The sequence below is a fragment of the Chinchilla lanigera genome, unplaced genomic scaffold (assembly GCF_000276665.1).
Source record: "Chinchilla lanigera isolate Chin_1 unplaced genomic scaffold, ChiLan1.0 scaffold00001, whole genome shotgun sequence".
NCBI lineage: Eukaryota > Metazoa > Chordata > Mammalia > Rodentia > Chinchillidae > Chinchilla > Chinchilla lanigera.
Window position 1 is genome coordinate 20,373,911 of NW_004955402.1, and position 26,709 is coordinate 20,400,619.

At 33.6% G+C, this 26,709-nt stretch overlaps 1 protein-coding gene across 6 annotated transcripts in view; it reads right to left on the reverse strand.

Moving 5' to 3' along the window:
- Ccdc178 (coiled-coil domain containing 178) overlaps positions 1–26,709 on the reverse strand; it is a 352,256-nt gene that overhangs the window by 297,077 nt on the left and 28,470 nt on the right. For 5 of the 6 annotated variants that reach the window (XM_013507772.1, XM_013507853.1, XM_013507911.1 and 2 more), the window contains exons 3-5: positions 18,413–18,502; positions 10,380–10,519; positions 7,805–7,840 (exon numbers count right to left, since the gene is read on the reverse strand). In XM_013507772.1, coding sequence (XP_013363226.1) covers positions 7,805–7,840; positions 10,380–10,519; positions 18,413–18,502 — 266 coding nt within the window. The remainder of the gene's footprint in view (positions 1–7,804; positions 7,841–10,379; positions 10,520–18,412; positions 18,503–26,709) is intronic. The other variant, XM_005372759.2, reaches the window with a different exon arrangement.

The following is a 26,709-nucleotide window of genomic DNA, read 5'->3' on the forward strand; positions in this document are numbered from 1 at the left end:
TGTTAATGTTTCCCTCTTTTTATCTTTAAAAAAAAATAAATAAATAAATAAAAAAATAAGAAAAGGTATTTGAAGTGAATTATGATGTGAGTCAGGAGGAAATTGGTTAAGAGGTATTTCTGTAAATTGTAACATTACTTGAAAATTTTAAAGTCTTCAACCAGTTAACAATGCTTATTTAATGTACTGCTGTCACCACCTTGATAGTATACATTTGATAGAGATAGAAACAGGTTATCCAATTTTGAGAAATAGAGATGAATTTAGTATGGGGAAAGAATTTTTGGAGTTATATATCAAAATATCACTCTGGTAACATTTTTATAAAAGTGAATGTTGAATAATGAGGAGCCAAGCTTCCAGCTAGAATTAGTCACTTTAACATGCATATTCCCTTTTTGGTCCTCCCAGCTGACACACTGTCAGGGATGGTTGTCATTACACAGTAATGCAGAGGACGCACTTAGAACTCGGAAGCTCTAACGCTGACTAATGGAGCTTAGGGGAAATCAGCTTCTGAAGTCATGTTTTTTATCTATAACTATGGACAGTGATAGTTTCTGCCTTCCCAAACTTTATAAGAATTCGTGAAATCATGCATAGTAAGTGTTTAAAACAGGCTATGAGAGAATATTTGATAAGTATCAGCTTTATTATCATTGTTATTGATGATAATGTTACCATCGTTCTACAATTGCTTCTTAATATTTCAAGGAATATTTCCTATATACCTTTCATATTATTCTTTCAAATCATGGTAGCATCTTAGTAACTCCATACTGATTAAATGAAGAAGAAAATTATAAAACAATAGAGCTCATTCCAAATTAAATAAAACTAGAGACTAGGAAATCTAGGGAGTAATGTGGAAGGATGAGTAAAACAATGATTGTATGGAAAGTTTTAGAAGCAATTTTTCCACTATTTTGCATTTTTCATTTTCTGTGGAAATAAAATACAGATTAAAATTCATAGTAGTTCTATTGTGAAGAAATTTTCTTTCAACATTGCAATAAAACCTCGGAGTGGGTGAAAAACCTTATGGAAGATGCCTTGTTGCTAATCATGGCTCTGCTGTATTTATTCTGCCTGCATTAGAAATCAATGTGATATCATGAAAAAGTGGATTGCAGTGGCTGATCAAAGGAAAAACTATGATCTTCCTCTCATTGAGCGTGTTTTACACCCAAGGTAGATACGACCTTAACAATTACTTAATAACTTTAATAAAAGATTAAGACTACCCTGGTTAAAAACAGAGATCATCCCAGAAAAATCTTCACAACCATCAGCAGTTACGATCAGGTCCAGAAAGCCATCAATCTGCTCTCTATTTCTACAGATTCACTTATTTTGAACATTTCATGTAAATGAGATTGTACAGCATGTGGTTGTTGGTTATTATAAAAGGTTACACAATATGTCAAATATAGATCATACAACTGTATATTTTAAATAATGAACCGTGTTGTTCATAAATTATCTCAATAAAGATTCTTTTATTAAAAAAATCAGTCTGTAGAAAAACAGAGTGGACAGTTTAGACAAAAGTGAAACTTGGTAAATAAGATGAAATACTATAGGCCTGCGGAGGGATCCTTGTCATTGTCCTTGACTTCACCCTAGTCCCACCAGAATATTGTTTGTTTTTGTTTGATTTGGTTCTTTCCTTTTTATTCTATTTTTCTTGTTCATACTTTCTTAATTCTACTTATTTTTAACATTCTTTAACTGGATTTTAATCTTTACTTCCTCTCCTCCTTTTCAACTTCCTTTTCTTTTAAATTTTACTTCTTCCATTTTTCTCTGTCCTCACCTCTCCATTTATTTTATTATTGTTATTAACCTTTATTTATTTTAAGTTTTTAGTTCACATTATCAAGGCTGATTTGTTTTCTACTGTTAATAGCTATACAGCTGTTGTTTTTCCTTTTTTTTTTCCAGTACTGGGAATTGAACTCATGACCTTGCACGTGCCTGGCAGGCGCTGTGCCGCTGAGCTAAATCCCCAGCCCCTGTACAGTTGTTGCTTTTAGGGCATTTTTATTATGTGCCAATATCTGGTTTGTCTCTGAATCTACATTATTATTGTCAATTTCTATGGATGAGGGTGGTACAGTCACTGCTTTTGTTTTTACTGTTGATATCTGGTTTATCTTTGGGTTATTGACAATACTGCAGTGAGTTCTCTCTATGAGTGGTGAAAGAAACCAAATCTTTAAGTTAAGTCTTAGTCTTTTATTTAAGTTATTAAGTAGTTGGTAAGGCGCTATCTACCTTGGGTATATATACTAGGAAGGCCCTCAGACAAAAGTGAAACAGGATTCATTCCGGTAGATGCATAAATATTACAAAAACACAAGAAATATGAAAAACAATGCAACATCACTTTTCCAAATATTTCTAATTTATCAGTGACTGAATACAAAGTTATCAAAGTAGATAAAATGCCATACAATTTAAAAGACTTATTTACAAAATGATTAATGATTTCAGAGAGGATAAATATAAACAGTGCAATGAATTAAAGAAGACAATGCAAGATATGAAGTAGGAATTCAACGAAGCAATAGCCATTCAGAAGAAGAACCAAACAAGAATTCTGGAAATAAAAAGCACAGTAAATCAAGTAAAACATTCAGTATAAAACCCAATCTATAGTCAGGCTCCTGTAGAAAACTGAATTTTAGCATTTAAATATAAGATTTAAAATTAACACAGACACTAATAAAGAAAAGAACTATGAATAAAATATTCAAGATCTTTGGGATATGATTGCAAATCCAAACATAATTTTTTTGGTGGAGAAGTGGATGCTGAGATATAGACTAAATGTACAGAAAGCATATTTGATGAAGTAATAACAAAAAAACTTCCTAAATCTTAGGTAAGACATAGACATCAAGGTATGGAAGACCTTTAGAACTCCAAACATACACAACTACAAAAGAATGTCCTCACATTATATTACAGTTAAAATGGCAAAAGTACAGAACAAAGAAATACTACTGAAAGGAGGAGCCATAAGTCATTTATAAAAAAAAAACCGATCAGAATATCTTCATACTTCTTTACAGAAACCCTGAAGTCCAAGATGCCAAGGAAGCATGTATTTCAATTCCTGAAAGAAAATAACTGCTAACCTAGGTTACTGAATCCAGCAAGGTTATCCTTAAAAATTGAAGGAGAAATAAAACCTTCAAAGACAAAATTAACCAAATTCATAGCCACTAAGCCAATGTTGCCAAAGATACAAGGATCCCACATAGAAGAGGAAAATTAGATAAGTGATTGAAAATTAGGAAAGCATCAAAAGTCAAATAGTAATTTTAACAAACAGGATTGAAAGAATTAAAACCTACCTTTCTGTAATAATTCTGAGTATAAATGGTCTTAGATTCCCACCTGCAAGATGGAAACTAGAAGATGGATTAAGAGTTAAAATTCACCTCTGCTGCTTGCAAGAAACACACCTCACAAGTTAAGATATACACAAACTAAAAGGGAAAGGATAGAAGACAATATTCCACGCATATAAAAACCACGAGCAAGCAGAAATAGTTACATTCATATATGACAAAGCAGACTTCAAGGCCAAATAAATCAGATGAGACAAAGCCATAATATATTAATAAAGGAGAAAATCCAATAAGAAAATATAGTATTTGTAAATATACCTCACCAAACATTGATATGCTCAATTTCATAAAACAAATAAAATAATGGACATGTATGTCTAAATTCAAAGTAGTGCTTAATTTCAACATTTTCTTCTCAGCAATAGAGAGGTCATCCAGACAAAAATTCAATAAAGAAATATTGGAGTCAAACTACACATTAGGTCAAAAGGACTTAACAGATCTTTACAGAACATCTCACCTCATAATTGCAGAATAAGTGTTTTTCTCAGCTGGTCACAAAATGTTCATCAAAATTCATCATATTTTAGACCATAAAGCAAACCTTAACAAAAATTTTGAAATAACTCCTTGCATCTTATCAGATCATAATTGCGTGAAATTAGAAATCAACCAGAAAAGAAATCAGAGAATCTATACAAAAACAAAGAGATTAAATAATTCATGTTTAAACAGTGAACTATTGAAGAAAGCAAGGAGAAATTAAAGCATCAAATGAAAATGTAAATATAGTGTACCAGAATCTCTGGGATACAGCAAAGGCAGTGTACATAGGGAAGCTTATGAGTGCCTACATGAAAAAAATCAGAAAGAGCTCATAAATAACATAATCCCATGTCTTATGGTCTTAGAAAAATGAAGAAACCAAAACAAAACTCAACAAGAAGCAAGTCAGAAGCATCAGATCTGAGATTAATGAGGAAGAGTCTATGAGTACAATACACAGGTTCAATAAAACGAAGAATTGGTTCTTTGAGAAGATAAGTGAGACTGATAAACCCTTAGCCAAACTACTTAAAAGAAAGGGAGACACAAATCAATAGATTTATAGATGAAAAGGAAATGTTACAACAGACACCCCTGAGATCCCGAGGATTAACTAAGAATTCCTTGAAAACTATATTCTAATAAACTGAAGAATCTAGAAAAATCAAATGACTATCTATACACATATGGTCTACTAATACTGAACCAAGAGGATATAGAAAAAAAGAGAGGAAACAGTTAAAACCAGTGCGATAGAAGAAGTAATAAAAACTCTACCAACAAAGAAAAGTCTAGAGCCAGAAAGGTGCATGGTGAAATTTTAAACAAGAAATCATTAAACAAGAAATAACCCCCATGTTCATCAAACTATTCCATAAAAAATTGAATGAATGCTTTCAAATTCATTCTACAAGGTGAACACCATCCTGATACCACAATCAGAGGTTACAAAAGTAAAGGATCACATTCTTGATGAACATAGATGTAAAAGTCCTTAATTATATAGTTACAAATTGAATTCAGCAAATCATTATAAAGGTCATATACTATAATCAGGTTGTTTTCATTCTAGCAATGTAAGAACATTTCAACATATACAAGCAGATAAATGTAATGTGTCACATAAATAGAAGCCAGAATAAAAATTCAACATTCCTTCATGAAAAATGCCATAAAGAAACTAGATATTGAAAGATCATCCCTGAATAGAGCAAAGCCCACATATTAAAAACCCACAGGCAGTATCATTCACAGTGGGAAAAACTGACAGTATTTCCATTCAAATTAAGAAAGAACCAAGAATGTCCACCTTCAGCACTATTATTCAATGTAGCAGTTGAAATTTTAGATAAAGCACTTAGGTGAAAGAAAAAAGTAAAAGGGATGCAAATAAGAAGGAAAGAAGCCAAATTATCCTTCTTTGCACTTTTATGAATCTATATTTGGAAGACTCTCAAGATTACTAAAAGACTTTTAGAGCTGATAAGTGTAGCAGGATATGAAACCAACATGAAAAATCAACAGTTGTACTACACACCAATAAGGAATGAATTGGAAAAGAAATCAGGAAAACAATTCCATTTACAATAGCTTCAAATAAAATAAAACATCTAGGGATTGATCTATCCAAGTAAGTAAAAGACTCCTAAAATAAAAATTTCACAACACAGAAGAAAGAAATTGAAGATATCAGAAAAGCAAAATACCTTTTATGCTCATAGGGTGGCAGAATATTGTCAAAATGGCCATTTTACCAAAAAGTAATGTAAATAGATTCAATGCAACCCCCACCAAAATGCCAATGACATTCTTCACAGAACTAAAAACAGTAATCATAAAACTCATATGAAAATACAAAAGAGCCAGAATACCAAAAGAAATCCTTAGCAAAAGAGCAAGGCTTTAGGAATCACCATATTCGATTTAAAACTACAAAGCCATAGTAACAAAAACAGCATGATGATGGCAGAAAAATAGACATGGAAATCAATGGATATTGAAAGATACAATGGACCAGAATATAACCCATGGAAAAAAGTACATACAGCTGTAGAATTTGATTTTGGACCAAGGAGATAAAAATATAGTTGGACAAAAGACAGCCTCTTTAACCAATCATGGTAGGAAATCTCAATATCAATTTACAGAAGACTGAAACTAGACCCTATCTCTCCTCCTGTGTAAACTTCAATTCAAAATAGATCAAAGATGCTGATATTAGACATGAAAATTTGAAACTCCTAAAAGAAACATAGCAAAAATACTTGAGGACATAGGTAGAGGGAAAGATTTCCTGATTAGAGTTCCAACAGCACAGGTAATAATAGGAAGAATAAATAGGATTACATCAAATTAAAAAAGTTTCTTCACATCATGGGAAATAACCAATAGAGTAAAGAGACAGCTTACAGCATGCGTGAATATCATTGCAGGCTACTCTTCCAAGAGAAGTAATATAGACTACATAAAGAGCTCAAAAATCTTAACATCAAAGAAAAAGCCTCTCCAAGATTTTGCATCCAGGTGCTGGAATATAGCAGCATGAGAAGAGAAGGAAGGAAGAGAGTCCCTTGGACCTAGCAGGGTTCTGAAGCAAGAATTGGAGCCCATGGGGAGAGCAAAGAGGAGGACCTCAATGCAGAACAGTGAGGAGACAAAACAGCACTTTCTCCCTGAATCCCAGCTCATGGCAGGTGAGAGGCATCTCAAACCTAGAGAGGCATGGTGTGACTACCCTTGACTCCAGAGGCTTCCGTGAAGAAACACACCAGTAAAATCAAACAATGAATGCTTACATAGGATGCAGTGGTTGGTGAGTGATTCTGATTCAAACATCCCCAAGATAGGGTGATTGACATGTCATCATTTTGGAAAGGGGCCAACCAAACCCCGGACTCAGAGAAGCCATGGGTTGGCTCTATCTCAGAGCTTCCAGTGTCAGGTGAGGCACAGCAATGAGAGATGCTGAGGGTCAGGGAGTTCAGTTCAAGTTGGCAAGAGGTACCTGGAACATTATGTGCTGAACCACTCGGGTCTCTTCCTCACAGATAGAAACCAGGATCAGGCTGAACTTCAGTGAAATTAAAAGTGCAAGTTTGCTGGGATTATCCACCATCTTGCTATAATTTTACTGTAGGCTTGCAATGTACATGTGGACTCTACATGATCTCTTTGTCTACCAGTGACAGCAGAGGCATGCCCTAAAGTGGGCATTTTTCTTCCTTTTATTATTTTTTTCTTTTCTTTTTCTTGATTGTTTGTTCCTATTTTATGAGTGAGTGATATTTCCACATTGTTTTTGTTTTGTCCTGTTCTTATTTCTCTTTCTTTCCCTATCTTCTTCACATTTCCCAAAGCTTGCATAATCTTCTTTTGTCCTCCAGCCCTGCTTTTAATATCTGCTCTTTTTCTATTTCTCTATTTTTTTCCTCTTAACTCTTTTAAAGTTTCTTATCTAAGGGGAAAATCTCTATATTGAGGGAATACTTACTGTACACAATTTTCTGGTTTGTTGCACATTTTGTAAATAACTACAAATCTTGTTCATATGATTAAGTGCGGCAAATATTTACCAGTTTGTCATTTTCTAGGCTACTCTTGATGCTATTACTATTACTGATTGTACTATTCTAGGGGAGATGATGTACTTGTTCTAATCAGTTCTTCCTTGTATGCTAAGACTGAGATTGCCTGAGTGTCACATGCAACACTATAGGCCAGTGGTAAAGAACCAGGGACTACGCCAAGTAGGTAGAACTTCTCATTCCCAATAAGTTGTAGAGGTAGCATCTTGCTACAGACTCAAAAGCCAAAAGCCAGTAAAACCTAGGCAACATCTCTGAAAAGGAGCCATTGTCATTTCCTAAGGAGTTCTTGAAATTAGCAATAAAGAAGCTTACCATAAGCAATTTAGAAGCATCAATGCAGAAACTAAACTGAAAAAAAAAAAAATAAATTAGGAAGTGAGAAGACACAGAAAAAAGATACAATCCCAGATTTCCAGATCACCCAAGGTAAACCTAGGGGACAGTGGGGTAGAAAAATTCAAAAGCCACCCTCTTGAACTCTCTGAAATGATAACCGTGGAACTAACAAAGCAAGCAGGTGAATGAGGATATACAGCTCTAGAAAAAGTCAAATAGGAAATCATTTCTCAGATAACTAAAGAGACGATGGCCATAATGAAGGACATGGTTAGTGAATCTAGATTAGATACAGATTTTTAAAAAGAGGAATTTAGGAAAATGGTGGAAATCATGAATGTCCAATATGGAAAGAAATGGAAACATAAAAAGTTTCAAAAAGATACCCAGGAGATTAAAAATTCTTTTAAATGTATAGACAGCAGAATCAACCAATGTGAGGACAGAACGTCAGATTTAGAAGACAGGTTTTCAGTTAGTGATTATGAAAAATCATATAGCTTAATCAATAAACAGACAAATGAATTGAACATGTACTTCTCAAAAGAAGAAGTACAAATGACCAATAAATATAAGAAAAATTTGTTCCATATCTTAAGCATTAGGAAAATGCAAATCAAAGCTACATTGAGATCCTGCCTTATTCCAGTCAGAATGTTTATCATAGAGAGCAAAAAAAAAAAAAAAAAAAAAAAAAAAAAAAAAAAAAAAACTGGTGGGGATGAAGGCTAAAAGGAAGTATTCTACACTGATGGTGGAAATGTAAATGAATACAGTGACCATAAAAAATCAATATGGAGATTCCTTAAAAAATGAAAAATAACACTACCATTTGATCCAACTATCCCACTTCTTGGTATATGTGTGAAGCTATTAGAGACATTGAAACTTACTCAAAATTGTGAAATTAGTTGGCTAGTGAAGGGTGAAGGGAGGGTTGATGCAGAAATGAAAATGAGTATGCTATGTGCATATACAAATCTGCCAAAACAAAACCCATTAATCTGCATAGCCAATAAAAAAGAAGTGAATTTTTAAAAAAGAAAATACAAAATTGTTTACATATGAAAAAGCTATTTTTAAATTTTCCTGAAAATAAACTGTGAAATGGCTTATTTTGTGAATTGTTTTATCTAAGTTGATCTTCCAGCTGGGCATTATCAAAGAAGTTTAGCAATTGGTCAAGCGTTCAGTGTTCCAACTGGAATTAGGAGGATGTAGGGTTTGTAAACAGACAGTGTTTGACCACTCTTTCTGTTTTGTGAACTTGAATAAGATGCTAAACTATTTTAAACTGCTGTTTACTAATTAGATACACCAATGACAATCAACAGTAATTTTATGAGTTCTAAAAGAAAAACATAGTAAAACATGGTGTCAACTTGTATTAGGTTTTGATAAATGGTAGCTATTAAAATTGTTTTTTAAAGCATCTATGAATCTATTTTTATCATTTTAGCAGATGGATAATTGCTAATTACAATAGACAAAGTGTACAGGATATTGTATCAATGAATATTCATTATTTTCTCTTTCCTTAAAATATTCTTCAAGGCCTAGAACACCATCAGTCTTGTGATATGCAAAACATTTTCTGAAGGAGTATTCTGATTTAGAGAAATATAGAGGAAGCAGAGAATGAACAATATTAAATAACATAGAAATAATGGTAGTTGTTTTATATCGAGTGCATGTCTTTTCCTGGAATTTGTCCTAACATACTGTCCTTTTCTCTTCATTGCCATCTAAAGTCAGAGAACATGCTGCTCTAAAGCCTAGGATCCCAGTGGCTGTACCAATTCCTCCCAAAGGAGATGACATGTCAGGCTAATAATGATGAATGACCCATAGGATAGTCTCTGAACCAGATCAAGTAACAGTAACAAAGAACAAGAAATAGTGGAAGTCCCTGTCAAACTTATGCCTCTGTTTGGACAGTCCAATTCTGCATTAGTTGCAGAGAGATATAATCTTGATAAAGGTAGAAAAGTTTTTTATTTTTTTAACTCTTTCTTAAATCATCCTCTGAAAATAACAAAAGTTTCAGTGATTAAAAGATTGAGCTCCCTTCAGGGTGATGAAGTCAAGTTCAGCAGGTTAAAAAGATAAAGAACCACTATATTCTCTTTCAACAGACCTATTAAGTATTTCTTAAGAACAAAACAACTCATTAAAAAGGCCACACTGTCCTTTTGTACCCCAATTCACTCATCCTAATCATTTAATCAGTTTAGTGTCCCAAAAAGAATGTAAATACTATTTAATTTACCAGTCAGGTTGGCTTATGAAAATTACTACTAGCATGATTGCCTCTGGATAAAGAACAAGAAGGTAGGGGAAAAAAAATCTATTTAATAAGGTTACTTCACCCTCTTGGAGTGAGACTATCAAAAACATGTCCAGACTAGAAAATTATACATCTTGGGTCAAAATTGTAAATATTATTCTAATTACCATTTTTAAAATAAAAATAATTCCTTTTAGCATTTAAATAACAAATCCATGTAGTCTATTGAATTTTTAATATTAGCATTTTAAATAAGTCACTTACCTGTTTCAAATGATCCTGTATTTTTGACTCCACATTTTCAATGTGTGAAATAATTTTGTTGACACATGGTGCTGGGATGTTTACTAGAGCACAGCTCTGCCTTCGACATGGGTAGTTAAAGTAAATGGCTGTATTTACTTCTAAATGTAAGCAGACAGGAATTAGTCAGTAGTTATATATGAAGTAATACATCTTGATGTTCAGGATATGCAAAAAAATGTTCTGCTTCACTAGTATTTATACTCAAAGTTTCTTTGATAAATGATTCATAAATATGTCAAAAACTTAGAGAATAAACATACAAATAAACTAAAAGAAGAAAAATTGATGATGACTTAATAATGTGACAAATAAATATGAACCTGTGGAGCCCGAGAAATTCCTCAAGCAGAGTTAAAGATTTAATGTGCTCCATATCATTATAAATAGACATCGAAAAAGAAGAAAAACCCCTCAGTTAATTCATTTGTTTTTAAATGGATCCTGAATCACCTAAAGATAACTCTGAAAAATGTTTTAAATACACGCTTCAAAATGATTTCACGTTTTCCAATTAAATAGTACCTAATTACTCATGCACTGAAAAAGTTCTTCCTTAAATCCAGCATGAATCTCTTTTGCTGAAAAAAAAAATAAAAGCAGGTCTCCTTCATCCTCATAATAACCTCATTTTCTACCTTCCATTTCTGAAAATTGGAGTCTCATGCGAAGAGTGATTGATGCTTTCACTACAGCATTCAAGCTGTACTCATCATAAAATCCACTCTGTCTGATGTGCCTCAGTGATTCTAAACCTGGCATGTCCTGGATCAACTGAAGGTTGCCGAAGTACAGCAAAGTTGTCCATGAAACTCCACCAAAGTGCTTACTTGCAGTCCTTATTACTCCTAGGACTCTAGTGGGCTAGATTATAGTTACATTCACTGATCTTAAATAGGAGGCACAAAATGTGCCCTGTGTCTCAATGAGAACAGGGTGGTGACCTCATTTCAGTTGACCTTGGGAAACAGAGAAGTAACACTGTTGCATTTTGCTTCAGTGCTTTGCTAGAGGGATGGTAAATAACTCAATATCTTCATTTAAACTGCATCATTTAAAAATTTTAAATGAAGGCTTAGAGTATCCCTTCTAGATATACAATCTCTATGAAAATGATGTATCTGTTTCCTTTGCAAATAAAACTGTTATTCTATCCCATATCTTTGACTATGATATATATATATATATATATATATATATATATATATATACATGTATATTGCTAACTAATGCTAATGTTTTCATGACTAATACTGGCTAACGTTTTTGAGACTACAAATATGTGCCACATATGAGACTAAGTAGTGCAATGCCACATTTTATGAAATTTTCACAATTTAAAGAAATGGGATTATGGTCTTAATTTCATAGATGGACAAATCAAGGTTTAGAGAAATTATATAATTTATCCAAGTCTACGTTGCTGGTAGGTTGGAGAGCAGTACTGGAATATCTCCCTGGTTAGTGAAAGGTAAGCTATACTCTAAGGGCTATTTTTGTATGTTAAAAGTCTAACAAGCTAAAGAGAAGCAGTCCAAAAAATTATTTCAGGGCATCTCAGATGTTTCACAGAGTGCTTATTTTTTATTTTTAGAATGTTCCTTCCGGGTATCAATACTGACATTACAACATATTTTAGTTTGATTTGGCCATTCCTGGAACACTTATACTTGCAATGACTATTCATTTTGTGTGTTATATTTCGTTTTTCCTTTCCAGTTCAAAATAAATATAAAGATATATAAATATATAAATGAATAAATATATATATTTATATAAATAAATATATAGATATTTGCCTCCACAGTAATCAAACAGCCAAAGAACACTATGATAAAAACTAAGTATTGATCACCTACCTAAATCATCTGGATAAGAACCAATTTGCTTTCCCTCTAGAAATAAGGTTTTGATACACATTTAATGAGAAGACAGCTGTTGTTATAATCAAAACATTAGTTTTGCCTCATTAAATATAGGGTAAACAGGGATAGTAAACATCCATTTCATATTTTTCTTGACTGGGCCATTCTTTGTGTTATCTTGTGAATAGTAATTAATTACCACAGCCCTTTATGGCATTATGGATTATGATTGTACATATGATGAATTAGGGGAAATTATACACTATGAATGTAAATTTACACTAAAATCTGTAAAAGACGACATAATCAACACAAGATAAACCAGAATCCAGGAGTTCTTATTGCTGTTTATATCCTAGTAGGGGCACAGTAAAAGTTAAATTTTTTATTTTTCATTTTATGCAGTGTCTTAGTTACTTTCCTGCTGCTGAGACAAAACACCCTACGCCCACAGTTCATAGGGGTTTAATCCACAGTCAGCTGGCTCCAAGACAGGAGAGCACGGAAGAGACTCATCTCAGAGGAGTACATGCAAGGCAGGCAAGAGGTGGCAGTACCAAGCCTTCCTTCTGTCTCTTTTGTCATATACAGGTTAGGAGCCCTAACTTGGTTAGGGTGGTGCGAACCACGCACAGAATGCGTCTTCCAATTATCCACAGCCAGAATTATGCTAAACCTATCAGTAGACTAACATAGTACCACACATCCTTAATCCATATGCACACACCCTAGATCCAGCCACCTCTGAGAAGACCCCACCTATGAGCACTTGAGGGCACATCTGGATATAAACCATAACATACAGTTTAAAGAATAATATGGTATAGTCAAAGATCACTCATGTAGGTGTAAACGTTCATTTTTTTTTTTACTTGACTGAAAACTAGCCATACTTCTTAAGTAGCACTAGGACCTAAACCTCAGATTTCTCATTAAATGAATGAGTTGTTAGTGTGTTGTGAAGATCTGTCTTGCCTAAGATTCTGTGATATAATCAATTAATGCTTTTAGTGAAATACTGATAGGACTCCTTGCAAGCCTGTACACGTATGGTCAGATGTGTATGTAAGAATTCAGCTCAGGCAGGACTCTCATCTCTCTAAACAGCTTCCCCCACCTCCAGGTCTTCTTGCTCATACTCAGACCACAACAGATAAGATCATTTTTCCCATGTGTAAGTCAGAATTTAGGCTTGCTTTGACAGCAGCCTGCACCTTCCACTTCAAGAAAACTATGGATGAGCAGAATGTGTGGGCAAAGGAAGCAGAAATGCTGTATTTATAAACTGTCAACTCTCCATATTCTAGGAGTTTGATCCTTACATAATTAATTTATCCAGACCCAGCAATTTCACATTTTGTCACTAGAGTTCTTCCTTTCTTTCTGCTTTTAAGATGTGTTTCCTTTATATATATCACATTAATTACTGTAGCATCTTTTTATCTCAATTCAACATTCTAAGGAAAAACTGAATATAAATCCCTCCTCAATTTGTTGTGTTTTTGCATCTTGATTTTCTCTTCAAAGTATACAATAAACTAAAGTTTGAGTTTAGAAATAATTGCTCTGCAAAGCCTCTTGTGATGAACAAAAAAGTCTTCAATTTTTTACAGAAGAAACAAAACTCCCTTTAGTTCTTATACAAGGGAACATGGATAAAAAGTGCCTTTCACTGACATTAGGATTATATTTCTATTGGATCTTACATCATTGGAGAGAATTATCATTGAACGTAAAAAATACTCTTCAGAGTTCAAGGTCACTAAGGTCTACTTTTACACCAATCTCTCCCCGTGTACAAAAGTTAGTGTTCAATGTTTACTCACTGCCAGACTCTTTGGTCTCTTCAAGGAACTGAAGTTTCAAAACATTTACTTTTACTTCTCACAAGCAGTCTCAGATCTTCTAACTACTTTGCCTGACCACTTCCTGTAGCCATTATTCCATCTTGAAATTTTGTTATGTCTGGCATATTTTAGCCGTCTATACCAGCAGCTGGATTATTCTCATGCCCTGTTTTCATCTTCAAATTATAATTGCTGTACTAGTGTTCGGGTTCATCTTACATTGCTTCCTCCCTAGAGGGAATTCTTGATTCTTTCATACACTGAGTGGATCTTTAGCACGTTCTGTTTCTCTTCATTACAGCTGGTTACATTGCATTTTACTGCATCACAATGATCTGTTTCCGTGTCCTTCTTCCTTATGTTTTACATTCTTTAGGGATATCAACTATACTTAATACCTTTAAATCATTGCTGAATAAAGGAGTAGATAATTTCTTCTATTTAAAAAATGTTATAATCTATGTTCTGTTCTCTACAACTTTTGGAAACTCCATTCCTAAAACCCACTAAGCAGTGTTTCCATGACCAACAATGAAAGAGTCACATACAGAATGTGACCTCCATCATAATCAGCTCTAAATCTGGACTGGAAATATGAGAAAACTGTTTTCAGACATTAGAAAACAAGCAGTGTAAAGCTCGGATTTCTGAAAACAGGGAAATTCATGAGGTCGAGTCCCACAGTCACTGAGCTCTCTGCCAAGGGAGACTTTCCCACTGTGATACAGAGATCTGAGAGCAGAGCAGAATGTGGCAGTCTTGATTGGAGGAGCAATTAGTTTTGTGGGCAGTGGAAACATCTGGAATCCTCAGGGCAAGTAACTGGAGAAGAAAAGCAGTGCACACAAGAACCCCTGAAATCCATGTGGAGTGCCTTCTGACATCTGATTTATAAAATCACACAAGGGAAGACTTGTATTCAGAATATGTAGAGAGAATTTGCAACTTACTATCCAGAAGAAAAGCATAAGACTTGGACTCTTTACAATAGTGAAATGAGTGCTAATCATGTGACAAAACACTCACCATCATTAGTCATCAGGAAAAGGCAAATTTAATTAATAGTTCAATACCACTTCACACGCTGCGATAATGCCTAAAGTTAAAAAGGTTAGCAAGGTCAAGTATTAGGGGGAATGTAGAATAACTGAAACTCACATGTTACTTTGGGCGATGAAAAATGATAAAACCTTTGGAAAATGGTAATATGTTCTGAAAATCAGTTTGACAATGCCTTATAAAAGTTGAGCATGCATTTATCATATGAATCAGCATTCTAATTCCATGTATTTAGTGATAAGTAAACAATAGGTAAACAATATGTTCACAAAGTCACTTGCATGTACATGATCACAATAGCTTTATTCATAATAGCCCAAAATTGGAAAATTGCAAGTATCTATTAATTGCTAAATAAAAATAGTTGTGCAGAGTTCATACAAGAGACTACTCCTGTAAAACAAAAAGTGAACAATTTGTTAACAGTATAGATGTTAACAGTATAGATGTACTGCACATCTTCCTTAGTTTTTGAAAGAAATTGGACATAAGGGTACAAACAGAATAATTCTGCTTATCTGAAATTTAAGCATGGAAATCTAAAATCCACCAGTGTTTGTTGGGAGGGTGTGAAGTGATAGGAACTATAAAAGGGCCTAAAGGACTCTCTGGAAGGAAAGCAATTTCTATATCCTATTGGGAAGTTGTGGCCAAATACATGTGCATGTTTATCGAAGTCATTGTGCTGTATATTTAAAATGAGTGGATTTTATCATATTTAAATTTTACCCTAATAGTTTAGTTTTATAAAAAGATCACTATCCATACTCCAGTAACAAAATTCAGTAGGCTTTCACATATCACCTTTCTCCTTTTTTTCACTCTATATTACAAAACACTGTAGAGAACACTTTTTTGAAATATGCTGTTTATTTAATAACTTTCCCAAACTTCTTCATCTACTCCTCATATTCCCTGTAAGTATGGCAACTAAAGAAATTAATAATTTAAGAAATGGACAACTGAGATCAAGCAATTATCTCCTAGACCCAACATAGCACTGGTTACAGGGAAGGGGAGGGTGAACTTGCAGGTTCTTGTGCAGGATGGGAGAAAAGATGCCAGCTAACTGGAATGTAGGAATCTAATACTCCCATGTTTTAGGCAGGTAAATTTTCTGCACTCCTTTTTGTGTTTTTTCTAATAGAATGTACCAGTTGAGAAATTTATATGTTATAGACAAAGAAATAAAGAAATTCACATCAGTAAGCCAAGATGGCAAAGCAAGAAAGGCTACAGAGAAAAAGAAACATTTGTGTGCTCAGACATAGGGGGAGACATAGGCATCTGGGGGAGTGCCCAGGTGAGAAGCATCTGACACACTGCTGGTAGGAAGAACTGTGCCTGAGTCACAGAAGAGATGCAAAAATTTTGACATATAAAGACGACGAGACAGTTAAGATGTTGCACAACAAAACTTTTTGTTTATACTGATTCTTGGCCCCAATCCATTTGGCTTTAAATATTTGGATTTTGCCAAGGTCAGCAATTCAGAGGTAGTCTTGAAAGGTCCAGCTCATTTACAAATCTAATATTCATAAAACTAACCTCATGCTCATTTTACTCAGCCTTCTTTCCTTTCTTACATCTTGTTTTTTGTTAAGAAAGTCTCCAACAGCTAAATCATCTTTGAATCCTCCGTTTCACATTCAAGTCTTTATATCCGATCTGTAAGGACCAGGCAGCTCCTATGGGGACTTTTTAGACACTAAATTTAAATTCCTTTGCAATTAAGAATCCTCTCTAATCTCCGTAATCTTCTTGTAATATTTTTCTAATCCTTTTCATATCCTATGATCCTTCATAGGCCAGGTGCTTGTTACCATAAGTCTGAACTATAATAATAAGATAATTAGTTTGTATATTTTCTCTTGTAGCCAAATAATTTTGCAAGAAAGGCTTAGACTCCAAAAACAAAGCATATGGGCATATAACATTACTATCAAATATATTTAGGACCAAGGACTGAGAAAGAAAAAATAAAGTTCACATTCTTGAGCCCAAAATAAAAATTGCTCCTTGGCTGTACTTTAATAACTTCTAGGTTTATACTCAACAACTATCACCACATGTGGGATTCCTGCCTATGTTATCATCAAAGTCATCTATCTTCCCCTTACACCAAGTTACTTCTTTCCCATTATTATTTGACACATGCAGTTCTGTTTGCATGAATCAACTCCTTCATTTTTTAATATACAAATGTGTCTTTTATGATTCAGTTCCAATATCTTCTCACCTGAACATTCATCTTAATGTCTTGGAAACTATTCAAATAGGCCTTTCTCAAAACACTGAAGATATGTCTTATCCATGGTATTTATTTGGCATGTGCTACCTTGGGTCATTCCCTTCATACTTTTTTAAACCATTGATTTCTGTTGAATTGTACAAATTGTTACATCTATTTATATTTTCTTTGGTCTGCTAGATAATACATTTCTTGTAAGAATCTTTTCCTAGAAATCTCTGTACTTTAATAGCACATGGATATCCCAGTGTCAGGAATTAATTGTTTCATATATCATTCACTTGATAGTTTAAAAATCTGTCCAGAATTGTGGCCTATAAATAAATACAGACAATGAACTCTAAATCAGGTTGGTAAAATTCTATTCAAGATGTCTATTGGAAAGAAACAGATAAAAGAATCATAATTGTTACTTATTCATATGTTATTCTGATAAACTACGAGCAAAGAGTTGAAATAACCCAAATCATAAATAATTTTTTTATAAATATAAGAAGTCTCCACCAAGATGATCTGAGAGGAAACTAGAATGAACACCTACAAATGAAATAACTCTTTAGTGTTCTTATTCCACCTCTGTCCACATACCATGTTAGAAACATTTTAGGAGATAACAGCTATAGATTTTCACTAAAAAAAGTCACTTTTTTTACCCCCAAAATATTTTTCTTTCTTCCAAGAAACATTTCTATATTGAACTAGAAAGGGTCTATCTGTGGTACTGCCTGCCACACATAGCATAGGTAAATAAAAATGCTTAAAAATTCATTCATTTCTAAAATTATATAAATTGTATGAGCTCAGACTGGATATTAAGAATATATTATGGATATGTTACAATATTATATTCTTAAATTAGATATCATTTATATGCTAACAGTGATATGCACTTCTTCTTAATAAAATTCAGTATTAATATCATAAACTAAAGAGCATTCATAGTGTCTTATATGATTTTTATTCAGTCCTCACCTTCAGTATTTGTCCTTTTATTTTCATGAAAAATTTCAGCCGCTTCTGTAGGGGCACTAACAAGCACCAGTTCTTGTGATACGGCATTGTCTTTAAAAAAAACACACACACATATTTCAGAGAATAGTTTATACATATTTATAACATTAGCAAGGTGCAAAAACTTTTACTGCGAAATTTGTTTTCCTTTTCAAAAACAACTATCACAGAAATATTAGCCAAACCCACAGTAGAAAACCTTCAGTTTTTTTTTCTCTTTGTTTAACTATCACAGGAAGGTAATCTAAATATATGTATGAAATTACTAAATATATGTATGAAATTACTAAAATTAAAAAGTGGATCATTATGTGCTCATCTAGAAGGTATCCTAAGCAAAAATACTGAGCAAAAATGGCAAAGCAGAGATCTTTGTGTAAATTTTGTTATCACTTTTTGTTTGCTAAACAGGGAAGGTACATGTTTGTACAGGTATGGTAGATGTGTGTAGAATTTCTATATCAAGAAAATGCTAGGACAGGTCATCTCTGGAAAGACAGAGTATAGCAAAAGAGAATTTTATATTTTATTTTATAGTCTGTGAAGTACTTCAGATTTCTCAAGTGTAAGAATATAATTTTGATCGTTTACAATTAAATATATATATACTTTACCATGCAGTAATACTTACTCTTGCGTTTTCATCCAAAAGAAATGAAAGTATAGATCCACAAAATAAACCAGCACAAAACAGTATGTCTAGTCTTATTCGAAAGAGTGGAAATGAGACACAACTGTAAATGACAACTAAATGCCAAACGCTAGAAAAACTGTTTTTTAAAAGTGTTTTATAATCATACAATGGTATAACGCTGATTAGTGAAAAAAAATAAGTATATATAATAACATTGGAAAATCTCAAAATACACTGAGGAAAGAAAGTCAGAGAAGACAGTCGATATTGTATAAATCTATTATGAGCCTCAAGAAGAGGTAAAATGCATAAAATTATAAGATTTTAATGTTTCCAGTATATAATTTATTAAGTGAAATGAATTATTTAAAGACATTACAATATTTTACATACATAAACACAAGGTTTAAATATTTGAAGAACATTTTATGCTAATATTTCTTAATCATTCCACTTAGAATGTTTAGAATCCAAAGCACATTAAAAAATAAAATGATAGTAAATTAATATCAAACATTTGTCAAATATGCAAGAAATGATAAGGAAATACTGAAAACTATAAAAATAATAAAAGAATACTAGTGAAGCATATTGTAATCTACATAAAAGATCTGAACTAATCCCAAATAAATAAAAATAATATGGAAAATAACTGTAATTAAAATGTACACAAGTTTTTCCTTAATAAGAAACTTGATTATTAAAAATACAAGGAAGGGGCTGGGGATTTAGCTCAGCGGCAAAGCGCCTGCCTGGCAAGCGCAAGGTCGTGAGTTCGGTTCCCGGTACCGGAGAAAAACCAAAAAACCAAAAAAAAAAAAAAAAAATTAAAAAAATACAAGGAAATCTAGAGCCTTAAGCACAATAATGTAGTTATTCTATAACTTAAACTACAATTACTAATTTATGTGTATAATAATACATCATATTAGAAATCAATATATTTATTAGCATAAAGAGGAATATGAAAACATAGGGAAAATTTTAATTCAACATCATTTAGCTAAGCATATACAATTCAGAATAGTTAAATAAAATATAAATGTCATGCAAAATATGAGACAAAATTGATATAAATGTAAATTGCAAAAAATACTCTTTTAACATTTTAAAGGTAATATAACTTCATGAGGAGTAAAAATTTTCAAGACAACAATATATCAGGAAAAATTAACAAATAGAAACTGGTTGTGTTATCTAACCAATTTCCTGTACAACTAGAAACTAGTCACACATAATTAATTCAAAGGTACTTGAAAATTTTAATGTACTTTCCCAAATAACAAATGTGTCAAGGAACAATTTTGTATCATAAAAAATTCTTAAACCCGAGAAATGCAAGAGAATCTTTTTATTTGTTCAAATATTGTCAGAAATAACATTCAGAATACAAATGCCATTTGTAGCTACAGTTAATACTGATGAAAAATGAAAATCTAAATGGGTGGACAAAGACATTAAGGGTAAATATATGAGGAAGTCGTAGTAAAAGCATAAATAAATAATTATTCAATAAGCCAGGAAGCCTGTAACAAATGATCATGTTCATAAATACCAAGCACTGGATATTATGTGGTATTGGAAGTAAATGTCTTACTTTCCAGCATTTTGATTTTTTACATAATCCCCAGAATTTCAGTGTCTTTCTCTCATCCCTTCCTTCAGTCTCAGTGGTAGTGATATGAGCTTTTCCATAATCTAGATTATCGTGTCCTCTCTGAGTTTTATTTTTATTCTCTCTTTTAGACTAGACAGACATTTCCAAAATATGCCCACATTGGGGCTGGGGATTTAGCTCAGCGGCAAAAGCGCCTGCCTGGCAAGCGCAAGGTCGTGAGTTCCGTTCCCGGTACTGGAGAAAAACCAAAAAACAAAACAAAACAAAAAAATATGCCCACATCTTGATGGTCGTAAGCATTAATATTCATGGAAATTGAAGTTAAGATCATAATTAGATGTGGTTAAATAACATGAAGATTTTCAGTAATTTATAAGTCTACTAGTAGTGTCAAGTAGTAGCAAAAAATATGGAGCAACTAGAATTGTTGTGGCTCTGTAAACTGGTATTTTTACTTTAACAATAATCTAGCATAATCTAATAAAGTCAATAAATATCTATAGCTACATAACTGTTGGACAAACCACTTGGGATATACACATCGGATGTTAGGATGCTTCTAGAAACATTGTTCAAAATAATGCCAAACTGAAATTAAATCAAATGGCCTTCAAAAGAAGAAAGGATTAGAGTGAAACAGCACACAGTGAATGGTGTTAGTGTGGAAAAGAAAACAGAGCAAATGAAACTCAATAATATTAAACCACAGAGAGTCACAGCATGCATGATGACAACTAATATAGTCAAAAAAAGGCAGCAACACATAAATATTAACACAGTATAATTTCAGTTAACAAACATGCCAAACTAAGGTATAATCTTTAAAGATATATACATACAATACTACAGTTAAAACTTTCAAAGAAGATTATGGAAATTGTCATCACTAAGGTCCAGATATTGGATGGCATGAATTTTTGTTTAGAAGGATACAGAGAGGTCCGGAGACTCTGGTTATCTCTATCCATTACCTGAGTGTATGAGACATAGATCTACATATGTATGTATGTATATATCTATCACCTATTGATCTATTATCTTTACATCTATCATCTGTGTATCATTTATCTATCATCTATCATTTATCATCTATGTATGTTTGTATCTATCATCTATACCTATCATGATCATATAAATGATCATCTATCATTTATCTATCATGTATGTATGTACGTATCTCTCTATCTATCTGCCTATCTATCATCTATTTATAGAGACAGGACACCATTATGTTCCCCAAATTGATCTTGAGCTTCCAGGCCCAAGTCATCCTTCTGCCTCAGCTCCGTAAGGAGCTAGAACCCTAAGCATGTGCCCCTAGGCCCAACTTTCTCATACTCGTTTATTAGGAACACACACATAGGGAAATTGACTCTTCTATTGCAAGCCATTATTAGCAGGTGCTCCTCAAAGCCATTGTATCTGTAAGTTAATGTATCAGAGTAAATTCCTGATGGATTACATAACTTTGAAATTCTTAAAATATATTAAATATACAAATGGAATATAACATAGTTATATATTATTTAATATATAACCTCAAAAAGGACAATTTTTCCATCTTTAAATCAAGATAGAAATTACTAAGACAAGCACGGCCACTTATTTTAGCTAAATATAGTAAAACTAGCGATAACATATGAATGTTTCAATTTTCATTAATATAAGCTAAAAACCATAATAGTAAAGAATCCATCTCAGAAGTTTCAAATGCAAGAGAGTAAAAATGATAAGGTGAACATATGGAAATTATTCATGCTCTTTGATAATAAAAATGTAAACAAAACAATTTGGAGTCAGTTCGTTTTACTTTTTTACTTTTTTTGGTTTTTTTCCGGTACCGGAATGGAACTCACAACCTTGCACTTGCAAGGCAGGCACTGTGCCGCTGAGCTAAATCCCCAGCCCCCAGTTCATTTTATATTTGATAAATCAGCTACTTATTCATGATTTAATAAGTTATGGGATGTTGTAGTAACAGTGATGTTCACATAGCTAATGCTCTGGTATATTTATGGAAAGCAATATAGAATTAATATAGAAAACCACACGAATCCTCATATCCTGTACCCCTAGAAATTTATATCTTGAATAAGTATCTATAAACAAAACCAATAAAATAAAAATGAAAGACAGATTCAAAGGAAATAAAGACATCTGAAATTCCATCATTCCATAAGTGCAAAGAAGAAAAAAGAGGCAAAGTGTCAAATCAACCCTTTCAGGACAGTGGACATAAACCAAAATAACACACCAGTAACCTAGGGAGCTCTCATTTAAAAAGAACAGATAAATCTTGGGAAGAATACAATTTTAACTTTCCTTAGTTCCATGCCTGACTCTCTGTGTCCACAGAACCTTGACAAATAAAAGACATTTCTGACATCACAGGATGCAGAAGAAAGAATATTTTTAAAAATTCATTTCTAAAGAACTGTCATTTTTAGACATATCTGGTCATTCCCTGGAAAATTCCACTTACAAGGCTATGTGCATGATCAAGAAAAACTTCAGAATGTCGTAGGCTGTCATCTCTGCTTGATTGGGAGACTTTCAAGAACAGGAAGCAAAGGCTTAAGGAGCAGAGCTGTCAGGTCCCAGGGTGGGTGCTGAGGGTCTACCCTGACATGCACATAGACCAGCACAGACTAGAAGATGTGTTGGTTCCAGTCATGTAAAGAAATGTTTGTTTAATCATCAATTGATCACTAAACCAACTGAGAAAGAATTTCGGTTCCACAAATGATAAAAAGCTACTGTTATGGTTTATGACTAGATATCTTCCCTAAATGTCATGCACTTATAAGTAGGGCTCTTGAAAGGTGTTTGGGGGGGTGGGGATTTAGCTCAGTGGCACAGCACCTGCCTGGCAAGTGCTAAGTCATGAGTTTGATTCCTGGTACTGGAAAAAAAACAAAGGAAAATAAAGAAAAAGAAAGGTGTTTGGATTATGAGGGCATTGTGGTGGACTTGCTATGTGGAGATGAGACTTGGTGAGAAGAGGCCTGTCACAGGGTCTCATGACCAAGAAGAGTGTTTTTCCCTTCTCTGCTCCTTCCCTCCTTATCTGCTTCCTAAATTCCTTAGGTGAGCGGCTTTCCTTCCCCCAGCTCATTCTGCTGTGCTATTCTGCCTTGGAACTCACTGACTATGCACTGAAGCCTCTACCACCTATGAACCAAAATAAGTATTTCTTCCTTCAAGTTCTGGGTGTCAAGCATTTTGTCCCAGCAACAAGGAAATTGACTAAGTTACTAAAAGACTAAATCATTCAATTGAGAACTACAAAAATCAACAATGAAAACAAAACTTGGGGAATAATTCGATGACCACAACTGTCACACTATAGGTAAACCTTGTTTGATGTATTTTCCTTCAGTGCCCCTTTCATTTATTTTTTTAAAGAGAATAATAAAAGAAGAGCAATACCAAAATACCAACAACATAGACAAAAACAAAGCCAAAGCAATAAAAAGGATGCAAGGTTTCAGAACAAAATGATAGGAATTAACAGTGCTTGTTATATTACATAGTGTTATCTTCAATGAAGTTGCTCAGATTGCCAGATATAAGAATGCAAGATTGATCAAACCATTAAAGAGAATAAAAAATAAAAACACAAAAAAATTTGAAATGATATAGACTTTCACTAGACAAGACGGTAGGAAAATGCAGACACAACTACAAACACACTCAGCCAGCTTATCTTTGACAAAGGGGCCAAACACGTTCACTGGAAGAAAGACAGCCTCTTCAGTAAGTGGTTCTGGGCAAACTGGCTCTCCACATGCTGAAGACTATTGCCGTTTTAGACCTTGCATTTTTACACGTTGAAAATCCATGCCTATCCTGTGTCAAGCAAGTTTGCTGGTAACACTTTCCCAACATTTGTTTACTTTGTGTCTTTGTAACACATTTTGGTAATTCTGTTCGTATTTCAAATTTTTCTGTATTATTATACCTGTTATGATGACCTGTGATCGGCGGTCTTTGGTGTCACTATCATAATTATTTGGGGGGCACCACAAACTGCCCCCATTTAAAAGAGCAAAGTTAATAAATGTGTTTGTTCTGACCCATCCCTCAACTGGCCATTCTCCACAGTGTCTCCATATTCCCTGAGACACAGTATTGAAATTAGGCCAGTTATTAACCTTACTGTGGCTTCTAAGTGTACAAAGGACAAATGAATCACAAGTGTCTCAGTGAAAGTCAAAAGCTAGAAATGATCACGGATTTCCTTATGAGGAAAGCCAAAATAGTCAGAAAGCAGGCCTCCCGCACCAAATAGTCAACCAAATTGTGACTGCAAAGGTTAAGTTCATTTTTTTTTCATAAATTCTTGAAGTAAATTGAACATTTTACTTTTTAGCGAATACACAAATGGCAAGAAAGCAAAACAGCGCCATTATTGATATGGAGAAGGTCTTAGTGGTCTGGATAAAAATTGAATGAACCACAGCATTTCCCAAGAAGAGCCTAATCCAGAGTAAGGCCCTAATGCTCTTCAATTCCATCAAACCTGAGAGAGGTAAGGAAGCCACACAGAAGAACACTGAAAATAGCAGAGGCTGCTACTGAGGATTAGGAAAGAAGCGGTCTCCATGACATCAAAGTGCAGAGAGATGCCATGAGTGGGGAAGCTGCAGCAAGTGTTCCAGATGACCTAGCTAAGACAGCTCATAAAGAGCCTACACTGAAAAACAGGTGTTTAATGTAATGAAACAGCATTCTACTGAAAGAAGATATCATCTAGGACTTTTAAGATGCAAGGAGAAGTCAAGGAACAAACTGATTCCTTTTGGGGTTCATGGAGCTGGTGAGTGTAAGGTGAAGCCAGTGTACATTTACCATTGTGCAAATGCTAAGGTCCTTAGGAATGACACTAAATTTCCTCTGTGCTCTATAAATGAAGCAACAAAGCCTGGACGACAGTACATCTGTTTACAACACTGCTTACTCTGACAGATACAAGATTTTAGCATAATAGCCATTGGATCAAGGAGTAATTTTAACATTGAAGTCCTATTGTTTAAAGAATACATTTCAAAAGCCTATAGCTACCGTAGGTAGTGACTACTCTAATAGATCTGGGAAAACAGCTTAAAACTTTTTTAAATGACTCGACATCATAGATACCACCAAGAACATTTAAAATTCATAAGGGATGTAAAAAGTGCCAAAGTTAACAGGAGTTTGGAAAAAGTCCATTGCAACTCTCAAGAACGACTTTGAGGTATTCAGGGCTACAGTGGAAGAACCAACCATATTTTGTAAAAATAGCAAAAAAAATATAAAACAAAAAATCAGAAATAGAAGTGCAGATGAAATTTGTGACTAAATTGCCATAATCTTGTGACAACGCCTAAATAGATGAGCCGATGCTTCTTACGCATAAACAAAGAAACTGGTGAAGATTCTATGAACAAAGTTGAAGTTGCAACACAGGACTCAGAATATTACACAGATCTAGTTGATAAATCAGACCCAAGGGTTGAGATGGTTGATTCCAATTTTGGAAGAAATTATACTGCAGATGATGTACTATTAAGCAGCACCATATACTATAGAGTAATCTTTTGTAATCATTGTTGTCTTACTTTAAGCACCTGCCACAGTCACCCCAAACTTCAGCAATCACCATCCTGATCAGCCAACAGCCATCAACACTGAGGCAAAATACTCCACCACTGAAAAGACTGTGATTCACTTAAAACTTTGATGATGCTTGGTACTGTTTGCAATGAAATATATTTTCATTAAGATCAATTGAGGCAAGTTACATATTTTAGACATAGTGCCTTTTCACACTTCATAGACTGCAATAAACAAAACTTTTGTATTCACTGGGCAATAAAATGTTCATGTCACTTGCATTATTGATATTCATTTAATCGTGGTAGTGTGACTGAACCTGCAGTATTTCTGAGATATGTATGTATATTAAATTAAATGTTTATTGTTCAACAAAAATTTGTAATACACAAAGCACAAAAACAGGATGTC